This window comes from Colius striatus, chromosome 1 (genome assembly GCF_028858725.1).
Source record: "Colius striatus isolate bColStr4 chromosome 1, bColStr4.1.hap1, whole genome shotgun sequence".
Taxonomy (NCBI): Eukaryota; Metazoa; Chordata; class Aves; order Coliiformes; family Coliidae; genus Colius; species Colius striatus.
In genome coordinates, this window is record NC_084759.1 from 21,105,890 (window position 1) to 21,118,543 (window position 12,654).

At 36.2% G+C, this 12,654-nt stretch overlaps 2 protein-coding genes across 13 annotated transcripts in view; one reads left to right on the forward strand and one right to left on the reverse strand.

Annotated features, from left to right (window-relative positions):
- The window catches only part of PAN3 (poly(A) specific ribonuclease subunit PAN3), an 82,166-nt gene that overhangs the window by 52,003 nt on the left and 17,509 nt on the right, over positions 1-12,654 (forward strand). For 11 of the 12 annotated variants that reach the window (XR_009818470.1, XM_061993204.1, XM_061993234.1 and 8 more), the window contains 6 exons: positions 1,398-1,645; positions 2,178-2,282; positions 2,923-2,980; positions 4,412-4,573; positions 4,734-4,850; positions 4,942-5,043. Coding sequence is in view for 11 of the 12 variants with exons in the window: in XM_061993204.1 (XP_061849188.1) it covers positions 1,398-1,645; positions 2,178-2,282; positions 2,923-2,980; positions 4,412-4,573; positions 4,734-4,850; positions 4,942-5,043 (792 nt within the window). In the remaining variant the exon portion in view is untranslated. The remainder of the gene's footprint in view (positions 1-1,397; positions 1,646-2,177; positions 2,283-2,922; positions 2,981-4,411; positions 4,574-4,733; positions 4,851-4,941; positions 5,044-12,654) is intronic. The other variant, XM_061993210.1, reaches the window with a different exon arrangement.
- FLT1 (fms related receptor tyrosine kinase 1) overlaps positions 5,768-12,654 on the reverse strand; it is a 144,327-nt gene continuing 137,440 nt past the window's right edge. Inside the window, exon 30 of the mRNA XM_061993172.1 lies at positions 5,768-5,905. Coding sequence (XP_061849156.1) covers positions 5,860-5,905 — 46 coding nt within the window. The 3' untranslated portion in view covers positions 5,768-5,859. The remainder of the gene's footprint in view (positions 5,906-12,654) is intronic.

Sequence of the window (12,654 nt, forward strand, 5' to 3'; positions counted from 1 at the left end):
TTATAGATAAGGTGTATGTACATGCTCATATATATATATATATATATATTACTGTAAAGGGAAATCCTGGCCCAGGAAAGTCCAAATTTAATGTTTTATGATTTTTATATTATTTTTTATAAAAATATTTTTATAATTTATGAAAGGAATAAATGACAGAGACCAACTGAAGAGAAAGACATAAGATTTTCTGTGACTTACAATAAAAAAAACTTGTTTTGTTGGAACTCTTCATTTTACAAGAACAAAAATAGTAATTGTGGTGAATTGATATGTATAGCTTTTGAGATATCAAAAAAGCAAATGAATGGAGCCAAATGAAAGGTTACAAATATTTTGCTGGTATCGTTAGGATAATATATAGTTTCAAAATATTTTTTTCTCCAAGTATTGATATTATGAATAAACTGATATTAATATACTGCTTAATATACAGATACTATTAATACTGAAGTTATTTGCTTCTGTGATTTATTTAAAGACAAAAGTAAGTGTAGGAGGGATGTGACTACTGTAACGACAAGACACAAGTGTAAAAATACTCCTACATGTTACTGATGATGTGTAATGAGAACTCAGCATACAATAACTCTTGACTGAAGTAATTGAAGTAGCTTTTATGTATATGATATGTTGCCATTGTTTTTCCCCACTGATGCACTTTGTTTAGAAGCAGAGCTTCTAGTTTCAGTTGAGTTACTTGTCTAATGTTGAGGGTGAACATCAGTCAATAAAGTAATTTTAAATAGATTCGAAAATCTCAGTGTGAATGCCTAACAGAATTAATATTCTGGAAAGCCACCTATCTTTGTATATCAAATAGAACTTTCGGAGGATGACTTTTTAAATATAATTATTGTAGGAAAATGGGTAATTTTATGCTCTGAAATTGCTAAAAGTACATACTGTGTGTTGCTTCTTTGTGTGTAATTATGGGAGATTTATTTGTAGCTGTGATGTTGGCTCTAGGGAAAGGTACACATATAACTAGGGGAGTGAGTTACAGTTTAGCAAACTGCATTGATTGATCATGTCACTTATGTAAACATTCACTTATACAGTCATTAATATTTTATCTTTTTGTAGTTTAATAAATTCTTTTAGACAGAGCATTAATTTGATTTGTGTCTTGCTTTCTGCTGCTGCTTTGTCTTTCATTCCAGTTCTGTATGTGTACATCATAAGTTCTCTCTCTCTCAGTGAAGAATTTTTGGAAAATATCTGTTCGCTCTTGCTCTTAATGTTTTACCTCTTAACTCTTCACATTGATGTAGCTATCCTTAGGTGTTTTACCTGCTCAGAATATTAATGCTAGTGAAGGATGTTTTTGGTTTTTTTCAGACTGCTTTATTTTAATGACAAATACTTGATTAAGAATCTTCTTGTGTTTCTTTAAGGAATGTCACTGTCAGCAGGATCTTCTCCTCTTCATTCCCCCAAAATAACTCCTCATACATCTCCTGCTCCTCGAAGAAGAAGTCATACTCCTAACCCAGCAAACTATATGGTGCCTACTAGTGCCTCTGCTTCTGTTGCTAATGCTGTCTCTCAGCCTCCATCTACTGGCCAGGTGATACAGAAGGAAACAGTGGGTGGAACAACATACTTCTACACTGATACAACTCCAGCACCTCTCACGGGAATGGTATGTTTGCTTTTGATTCAGAAGTGTATGGACTTTCCAAATGCTGAATTGGTTGATACTACAGTGATTATTCTTAACACTCTGAAACCCTTGTTCTGTATGAAGAAGACTTGGCCTTTGAATTGTTGTAATTTTTCTCCAAAAATCACTTTTCACTTACCTCCGTGGAGAGTCTTGGAGTTTTTATACAGCATCAGAAAGAAAACATCATATGTGTATCTCAGTGGATACTTACATAATGAGAAAACATTAAAACAGACTTTAAAAAGTCTGATAGGTTAAATAACTTATATCTACAGTGGAGGGGAAAAGGCAGTTACAAAAATGTTACAATAACTGTGTACATATATATACATACCCTCTTGAAATCATTAATACTGATTATTGCATGAGGAGATTGTAGTGTATATTTGTAACAGGTACTGTACATGAGGTCTTTGTAGTTCAGTAGTTCAAACTAAAAGGGTGACAAAACCTTGTTTTCCCTATAGTTAAGGATTTTAAACTGCTTTTTAAAATGTTTTGCTTTCAGGTATTTCCAAACTACCACATTTACCATCCAGCTGCACCTCATGTTGCATACATGCAGCCAAAAGCAAATGCACCTTCCTTCTTCATGGCAGATGAGCTCAGACAGGTAAGGTGAGAAGTTGAAGGAAAATTGCATATCTTGGCAAAAACTGGAAAACTGCTAGTAGTAGAAGAGAAGTAACCACACAAACTCTGTGCAGTCAGTTTTCCCTGGGGGAGTATTTAGAAATCAAGTCCTGTAATGAATGGAGTACAGCAAAGGCTGGGGAAAGGGGTACAACCTATATAATTGGAATCTAATCTACATGCTATGATTTACTATTCAGTAAAATATTCTTTCTTTTTGTGTATTATTTTGGTACGCATGAGTTCACTTGTGTAGCCTTCCTTTAAAACTGGGTAGGATTACAACTTAGTCTTTCACTGAAAAAAAAATATTTGCAGGTGTTAGTTAATGAGCCTTTCTCTGAGGGCTGACTGTGACTCATTTATTTCAGCTTTATGGTAGGAGACGCTTCTGTCAATTCTAGCTCTAGCTAATGTGTCTTCTGCAGCTCTTTTCTTCAAGAATTTGTATGTTTTGTCATTAAAGTTTTTAAGCTAGTGGTATTTCCTATCCCCCTAATATTTCTATCAAACGCCTATTTTTAGTACAAATAGCTGCTACTTCAAAGACAGTACACTGTTAGTTTAGAAAAAATGTTGAGCTGAATTATATTTGAAACTGGACTTAATTTGTTCTTCAGGAACTGATCAACAGACATTTAATAACTATGGCCCAGATTGATCAGGCTGATATTCCTGGTAAGTAAGTTTTTCTTATAAACTAAACTGTGATCATATAGTTCTGCAACCATGCATGTTCAACAATACTAACATCTTGCAAAAAACACCACCTGTTTATAATTTTTCATGAAGCCTTAATCCTCTCTGTGGACTGTGGATAACCAGATGCAAAGTATTTCAGAAATATGAAATTCGTTTCTTGCTCTGTTCTCTTCTTCTGTAATTTCCTTCTGTTTTAGAAATCCTTAATGGTTGGAAATACTTAAAATTGCTGAGAAAAGAAAAATCATTAAGGCAATAAAGCCTTATGACAAACAATATTGTATTACTGCATTGTATGCACATAATAGATGTTAATTTAAAGAATGCACATATTTTCAAAAGCTGTATAAAAACTAGGAAATTAGTTTACTTTAAAGTGAATTGGCTGTTGTATCAGACAAGTCTCTCTACTAGTTGTCTGTCATGAGAAATGTATATTATTAATTGTAATTTGCCTTTTAGAAAATTTACAATTGACTGTGTCCAACTTGATTTAAACAAATCACTTTTGGTTGCAATATCCTTGTTTCTCAAATGTGTGTTTATCATAGAATCATTTAGGTTAGAAAAGACCTTTAAGATAATTGAGTCCAACCACTAACCTCACACTGCCAAGCCCACTACAAATCCCTCAGCACCTCATCTACATGCCTTTTAAATACTTCCAGGGACTTCCAGATTCCACCATCTCCCTGGGCAGTCTGTGCTAGTATCTAAACCACCCTCTCAGTGAAAAAGTTCTTCCTGATATGTAGTCTACTCTCCCCTGGCAAAACTTGAGGCCATTTCCTCTTATCCTATCATTCATTGCTTGAGAGAAGAGCCTGATCCCCACCTCACTACAACCTCCTTTCGTAAAGAATGATCTTGTCTCCCTCAGCCTCCTTCGAGGCTAAAAAACTCCAGTTTTCTCAGCTCTTTTTTTAATCAGATTTGTTTTCTCTTTAATCTGATATTTAAACCCTCAGCACTGCTCTGTTTTATAAACTAGTGTGTTAAACCATGTAGGATTTAGAATGTGCCTTTTTTGTGATGAAAACAGGGTGACATCTGTATGGAAAATGATGCTTATTTACGAGTCTGTGCAGGAAAAGAACACCTAAGAGAGATCATTCAGAAGGGTGAATTTTTAAGGCAAATTAGAAAATGGCAGATGGAACCGTGCATCTATTCTGTTGACTTTAGGGACAGTGTAACTATTTTTTCTGAAGACAATTTATATTAGCTCTAGAATCTCTTCCAGAAACCTGTATAGTGCTATTAAAGGAAAGATAGTCAATTTTGACTTTACATGCATTTAAAAGATAGTGCAAAGAATTTATGTATTAATGACAGTCCTTTTAATCTTCTCTCCTACTTTCTCAAAGTCAACTGACTTGTACGTTTCTGTGTATAAACTGATTTTAGCAGTTCCTGCGGAAGTGGACAGCTACCACAGTCTCTTTCCTTTGGAACCACTGCCACCACCCAACCGGATACAGAAAACAAGCAACTTTGGGTACATTACATCATGCTATAAAGCTGTAAATAGTAAAGATGACCTGCCGTATTGCCTTCGGAGGATACATGGTAAGAGAACTGGAGTTCTCTCAATCAGACTAGCATTCCAAAGCATGCTAATTGTATTTTAGCATCTTACTGTCTTTTTGGTAGCTTCAGCAGAAAGAAAGTAAAAAAAATCTCCCCCAAAGCAATATGTTTTAAGTCACGTTTTTTTGTTCTTCTCTAGGTTTCCGTCTCGTTAACACAAAATGCATGGTATTGGTTGACATGTGGAAAAAAATTCAGCACTCAAATATAGTAACTTTGCGTGAAGTGTTTACCACTAAAGCATTTGGAGAACACTGTAAGTTTTTTGGTTTTTCCTAACTGATGCATTGAGACTTTTTTTCTAAATATGCCTGAGTTGGTAATTGTCACATGTTTCTATTTTTAAGCTCTTGTGTTTGCATATGATTTTCATGCTGGAGGAGAGACAATGATGAGCAGACACTTCAATGACCCTAGTGCTGATGCCTATTTCACCAAACGAAAATGGGGTAAGGAAAATACATTCTCTTATTGTACTTACTTCTTTACATTATTTCCAATACTTATGCAGTAAATAACTGGTTGGAATTAGTTGTTCAATTTAATTTTTTAACTAATTGGTTTTGTCATGTCATATAAGCTGATTTGGATCAGAGAACTTTTCTTCACTTCCTATTTGTAAAATTCATGAATATAATGTTTTTTTGAAACAATGGAAAAGTATAACTGATGGTAAAAGTTAAGGCAAAAGTCTTAATGAACAATATGTTTTTTTGATCACATTTGACTCATCAATAATTTGCAAAATTGACATTGTGAAGGAATTACAGTTCCTTGATAGGGAAGTAATTTTGGGATTTGGAGCCAAGGACTTTGGGGGCTTATTTGCAGGTCTGTCACTGAGTAACACCTGACACTTACTGGAGATGTTTCTGTGTCACAGAAGACATATGCTATGTCAATTTGATGTTTGCTGTTCGGGTGCCTTCCATTTGCAAAATTTTTGTTCCCTCCTCATAAAGCATTAGGAGACAGCATTTTGTTCAATGCTTTGAAATATGAAGTACTACTTAAGACAAGAAATGGGTTGAAAAATCTTTATAATATAATCCTTTTGGACACAAACTTCACATCATAGGTCTGGCTTTTTTCAGGTTTACACTATTTCTTCAAAGGAGTCACTAAGGCTACAGCTGCTTTCATGGTTAAAATCTATTGCAGTGTGGTCTGTGGCTCAGGAAGTCACTCAGCAGAGCTCATATCCATATGGCTAAAGCCTCTTCTCCTCCAAAAAAGTATGCTGCCAATCATACTGGCTGTTAGGACTAGGTTGTGATCCACGCAGTCCCACAAATGGCATCCAGGTATTGCCTGGAACACAACAGGACAAAGCTGTTAGTAGAGCCCAGGGCCATGCTGAAAGAGATGGTCACAGTTGAATGGAATCACAGAAAGTCTTAATATGGAAATGTACTCTTGGAGCTTATTCTGACCCAGCCTTCTACTTAATGCAGGACCAACCCTGAAATTAGATCCAACAGTAGGAACTATGAGCTGGCATTGATTTTTTTTTTCATTATAGTAGGTGTTCACTAAATGTCTTTAGTCTGCCAGTGTACAGACACAAGCAGAAGCTAAGGTTTCTTCTTTTGTGTGCCTTTTGCCATTACAACCTTTAGCTGTGAATTCCATTTGTTTCAAAGAGTTGGGATTTTCTTGGGATTTTACTTGGCTATCTGGTAGATCAGAGTATCATGGGTTGGTATTCTGTAAATACATTCAAAGACTTGTAGATCCCTTATATAGTGAATAATTCCTGCTGGCTTTGCACTGTGGTAATGAGCGTAAGTGAGGTTGGAACTTGAGTTCCACCATTGATTTTTGTAACATCTCAGACAGAGGAAACCCTAACTTGAATTGTTATATTCTGTGGCAGGTCAAAGACTGCAGTTCAAAATTCAGTGAGCCTGGTGTGAAACTAATTTGGTAGGACAAACTTGGAAAGCCTGTTACTGCCAGGTTAATGACTGTTACATGCAGGACTAGACTTCTGAGTGTCTCACACCTATGGTTTCCAATTTCCATGTAAATCAGTCCTTGTTCTTTATTCCTTACTCTAGAGTATTATAGAAGATTAATCTCTTCTAGATTAATATAAGATGTAATAAAATTATTTGGGCCACATTCCTTTGTCATAGTGGAGAAGAGGTTTTTCTCCTATAAAGGGTGATCGTGTCTTATTCGTGTATCAGACTTTTTTCAAGGAAGATCCAGTAGATAAGATCTTGGGTTTTCACCTAAGTCTGTCAGAGCCTGTAAAGAAAGTGACTGAGATGAAAGTCCTCAACTGGTTAATAACTAGATAAAAGATAAGAAACAGAGTAAGAGTGAACAGTTAATTTTCACAGTGAGGGGAAATCACTGATGGCATCTCACAAGAGTATGTGCTGGGAGTTGTGTTTCTTAACATATTCATTTATTTGCACTGAAGATAAATAATGGTTTGACAAAGTTTGGTAGTACCAAATTATTTGGATTGTTAAAAACAAAGGCCAATCATAGTGGCTTGCAGAAGCACCTTAGAAGACTGAAACTCTTGGCAAGAATGTAGCAGGTGGTCTAATGTAAACTGATGTGACCGGGGGGGAAAACATAAGGCTAGCTTTAACCATAAAATGATGGCTTCTGTGGATGTTCTCACTCAGTAGTACATCTGGGCTATAGTTAAGCAGATTATTTAAAATATTATCCTCTTGCTAAATAGAAGTAAACAGGAACTCCTGTTGGGCTTCTCAGCTCAAGAGGGACGGGGAAGTGCTAGAGAGAGTCCAGCGCAGGGCCACCAAGATAATGAGGGGACTGGAACATCTTTTATATGAGGAAAGGCTGCGGGAACTGGGGCTGTTTAGTCTGGAGAAGAGGAGATTGAGGGGAGATCTTATTAACGTTTATAAATATCTAAAGAGCGGATGTCAGGAGGTTGGGATATCCCTTTTTTCTATAGTAGCTAGCAACTGGACAAGGGGTAATGGGATGAAGCTGGAACACAAAAAGTTCCACTTAAATATAAGAAAAACTATTTCACTGTTCAGGTGATGGAGCCCTGGCACAGGCTGCCCAGAGGGGTTGTGGAGTCTCCTTCCTTGGAGGTCTTCAAGACCCGCCTGGACATGTTCCTGTGCGACCTGATCTAGGTGAACCTGCTTCTGCAGGGGAGTTGAACTAGATGGTCTATAAAGGTCCAACCCCTACCATTATATGAACTTGGTTTAGTAGTGGGTTTGGCAGTGTTAGTGTTTGGACTGAAAAGTCTTTTCCAACTGAAATGATACTATGGCTCTATGATTATTGCAGATTATTAAGAAAAAACAATGAGATGGAAGACATTGTATTCAAGATGTGGAGGCATCATAGTCTCATACCTGTAGTTGTGGTAGTCTTTCCACATTTTGAAGGGTGTAGTAGAACAGCAAAGAATTTGGTAAGAGGTGGCAGGGATGATCAAAGGCATGGAACAGTTTCCATATGAAGAATAGCAAAGTGGAATGGTACTTACCATGCTTTTAAAGATGGACAGAAATATGATAGGAATAAAAATGACTTGGACTATGATATGTATCTAAAATATCTGAAAAATCATCAGAGATTAAAAAAATGAATAACAATAGTTTGCTATTTCTTGCAGCCTAAAACTAGGGGCTGATTCATGAAACTAGCCAGGTAGCAAATTGAAAACCTGTATAAAGGTAGTTAAGCCATGGAACTTTGTCTCAGATCATTGTGGACATTTACCTGTGTTCAAGGATCAAGTGGGCTTACTCATGGAGGAGAAATACTTGAGGATTGTTAAATGCATAGACACCATCTCTAGTTGAGAAGTTCTCTGAGCTGCAAATCGTTGGAGGCTAGTAGAATATTCTATTTGTTTACATTTATATACTTAAGTATCTATTGCAAACTACTATTCTGTTTTTAGTGTGTGTGTCTTTGAAACAGGTTAATGGGTTATCTGGACCATTTATCTGACCTACTACAACTTCCTTCTGTAGCCAGGGATGGTGTTTGAAATTGGAATTAAGACATCAATTTTTGTTCAAACAAACCAAAGTATTATTTAATTAAAATAAACTGTTGTGACATAGGAATACATTACATAGGGATATATAAGGAAGATAACTGTAGCCTGCCTGTGGCATTTCTCAGTACCTGCTCTTCCAGCCTTTTATTAGATAAATTAGAAAAAAGTCACCTGAAATTCCCAAATTTAGCCAAGTCTTTCTGCAAATCTTTGTTTTGGCCTTTCTTTTTTGGTAACTGCTGCTTTCTAGTCTGCTCCTCAGTAGAAGGAGCAATTTGAGAGAAAAATAAGATTGCATACCTATAACTTGATTTCTCAGAATTGCCTGCCTTCACGGATCCTTTCTCCATCCCCTCACAGAGTTTCTTGGCCGTCTGCCTGCCTAGAGGAGACTTCCAAGAGAAGCAGGGGAATGGATGGAAGTTGGGTACTCTGCATCATGAGGCCCAGATTAGTACAGTTGCTTTTAAAGGTTTTAGGAGGCACAACACTGTGAACCTGATCAGTGAACTCAGAGAATTTGATTTCAGGTATGCAACCTTATTTATGTTGAACACTCCAGTTGGCAACATGAGATTTTGACAGTTATGAGGATTATGGTTTACATAGCTGTCCTGCATGTCACTGGTGTCAGTGTGGTCAGTCTTGGGTTTTTTCTTTTTGCCATGTAATTTACAGACCCTGTTACAGAACTGCTTTAGAAGGGATTTGGTATGGGGGGAAAAAACTTAAGAGCTTATGTTTCTTTTTATACTGTAAACAAATGACCTTGTCACTTCTGAATGCTATAAAATATATTGCTTGTGTTCTTTATGAATTAAATATCCTTTTTCTTCAGGTGGAACAGTGTGATCATCTGATGGTGTTCTGTTATATTCTACTAAATTTACATAAGTTTTAAACTCAGGAGTCTGACTCTTCAGTGTGTTGTTACTCAGAGTACATTTCTTGAAAAGTTCCTTTTTGTTTTAAGTCTTATACCTCAAGTTTCCTCAATATGCTTATTTCTGTCAAAAGCATCTAAATATGGAATGTGTTCTGGAGCTTGTTGGTTTTCTTCCACCATTCTGACATTTCTCAATTTCGGATTATAATATATATTAGTGCTTTCATGTCTGCAGAAATAGCGTCCTTTTTAAATTATCAAGTTTAACCCAAAAGTACTGATGTTCTTAACAGTTCAATAATTAAATGGTAGATCACATATTTTAAAATCAACATCTAGAAAATTGTGGCAAATTAACAATAACTATCCACTGCTGCCAGGCATTTTCCTTGTCCTGATGTGTTTTTTGTGGGTGACAGAGATAAGCATGCTTTTGAATATGTCCTTTGGTCTATTTACTAAAAACACGGAGTAATTAAATGTTTGTTTACATACTGTTAATGGTATCCAGCACCACAGATTCTGCTTTTCAGCAAACAAATACTTTCTAATGAAGATAGGCAAGTTTCCCAGAGGTTGGTTTTCTTTGGACACAGTAAAAGTAGTGCATAATGCACAAAAATGGACTTCACTGCTGACTTTACAGTTTTTGCATGCTTAGTTGCTGAATGTTTTTCATAAAATAAGTCTGCCACTGATAATGGGTTTTGTACTTAGGCTGTGAAGAGAAGAAAGAATATTTGAATACTGAAAGTCAGTGTGATGTTGAGGACAAAATGAGACTAATCATGATCTTAAAATACCTTTACCAAAAGCTGCAACTTGAAAAAATAAATTCAAGTTTTCAGTATCTTCAGAACTCTTACAAAATGTAGTGCTGTACTAGTAGTTCAGAACCTTTCTGTGTTTTGAAAATTGGGAAATGTAAAATTGAAGTCTAGATTTCCCTGGAGAAGGGGAGAGAAACAGAGGGTACTACATTTATCTTACTTTCAGTACTTTAACTCAGGACCACCAAGCAAAACCTGAACGGTTCACAGTTCTCAATGTAAAAGACTGATTTATGGTCCTGAGAGGTTCAATTTAGCGCACAGTTGAATCTCTCATTGTGCTTCTGACTTTCTTTTTGACTGTCTGATGGTAATTGCTGGCTGATAGCATGCTCTGACACGTTCCTGATGATGTACAATAGATGCTACTGCTGGTGCTCCCAGCTCTTCCTTCCCACTCCACTCTGGCTTTGTCCTTGAGGGAACTGGATTTCATTGGAATGCCTTTTTAACAAATAAAAAAATAGTACACATTTGCACAGCAGTACAAAGGATGCACTTGTTCCACTGAGAGTCTCATACTACAGAACTTAAGATAAAAGTCATTTCCATATTTTTATTTATCACGGAAAGGAAAAATAATGGAAAACCAGTGTGTTTGAAATGGCAGTTCTTACGTTTTTAATATTTTCCATTAGTATCTATGTTCTGCATCTCAGATGAAAGTAGAGGGAGAGATGAGTACCCTGCAGTAGGTGGGAAGAAAACACTCTGAAATGCTGTGTGTTGTGGCTATGGATTTGGCCTGTGGTAGGATGCCTTTTTGAAATCAACCATGAAACCTCCAAAGTACCACTTTTTGGAGTAAAGTAATTTTGATAATTTAAATATATATTTTTTTAAATATATATTTTTGTGATATTTTTCACTGTGTTCACTGTTTGGAAAGCTTTCATCTATTTTGGCTGAAGAGTGAGCTTGTGAGACTCATCTCCTTGTATCCTTGCTCAAGTGCAGGCCTCACAGGACGCACTTTGTAGTCAGCATTGCAGCAAACTTAACTGGTTTTATTCTTTCTTATTTTGATCAGATAAATATGTAAAAGAGTATCTCAAAACTGATTCTTCCAGTGTTTTAGCTTATACTTTTAGTGCATGGGAACATGAGCTGCAACAAACTAGTCTGAAAGCAGCAGCTTAGGTTTGGCTGTAGCCTCAAGCAAGTCTTTCCAGTAGTAAAATAACATTGTTACTTCATTGAGATTTTCTGATAGGGAGAAGCTGTTTTGAACTCTGATCTTTCAGCTTTTCAGCATATGTTGAATATTCCCTTGGTTACATTGCCTTTAGCTGGAAATCAAAGGGCAAGTGCTTCTGTTTTTAAGTTGTATGCAGAAGAATAACCTCCAACTTTTGACTCCTCTCTCCTTTAGATATTGTAGAAACATTTCTGTCCTAGACATATTTATTTCATACAGATACACTTCTGTCATATAGTATCCAACATATCCCTATTAAACATCACACACATCACTGTTTACCTAATATAAAATGTATTCTACAGCAAGTAGTAACTAGAGAAAGAGCTTTTACTACTAAAGGAGGTTAGATCTCTTCAGTCATCTTGTATCATCATAATTCTTGTCATACTGGAGAAGGGAATCATGAGGGGAAAAAGATTTGCTATGTGAGCAAATCTGGTATGCCAGTTTGTGGGAAGTGATTTGCATGATGATTCATCAGGAGGGCAGAAAAACAAAGAGTATCTCATTATATTCAACCTTCAGGAGACATTCTCAGCTATTTAAAGGAGTCGGTGACTTCATCTTTATAATTCAAACCAAAGAACCTTAAACCTGGAAAATGAACTAAAGTTTAAAAACAAACAAACAGAAGATCAGAAATGAAAGCTGGGAACATTCCCAGCCCATCACCCACAAATCAGTAACATTTCTAAGTTAAAATCTTTTGGTAATGCATTTAATTTTTTCCCTCACATACATTTGTGTATGTTTGTATGTACATGTCCAAGCACTCTCACAAACACACGCACAAACTTGCTTTGAGCAAGTGCACAGGTGTTGATGTGCTCCTGTAGGAAGAGGAAAGAAAAAAAACCCACCAGCCCCCAACAAAAAAAACCAACTGAAAAACAAACAAAGAAGCAAATGTTTGGAGGAGTGTAAGTTTACAAATGAATAGGTTGCTTATGTGACTGTCTTAAGTACTGATGATATTACTGGTTTGAAAATTAGCAATATCAATACTGAGGCAGCCTCATGAAACATGTTACATGCTTTACATGTTTTATAAAACTGAGATGCATGGTCTTACTCTGGATATATTTTTTTCTCCTACTTCAACTTTGTGCCACACACAGTTCAACT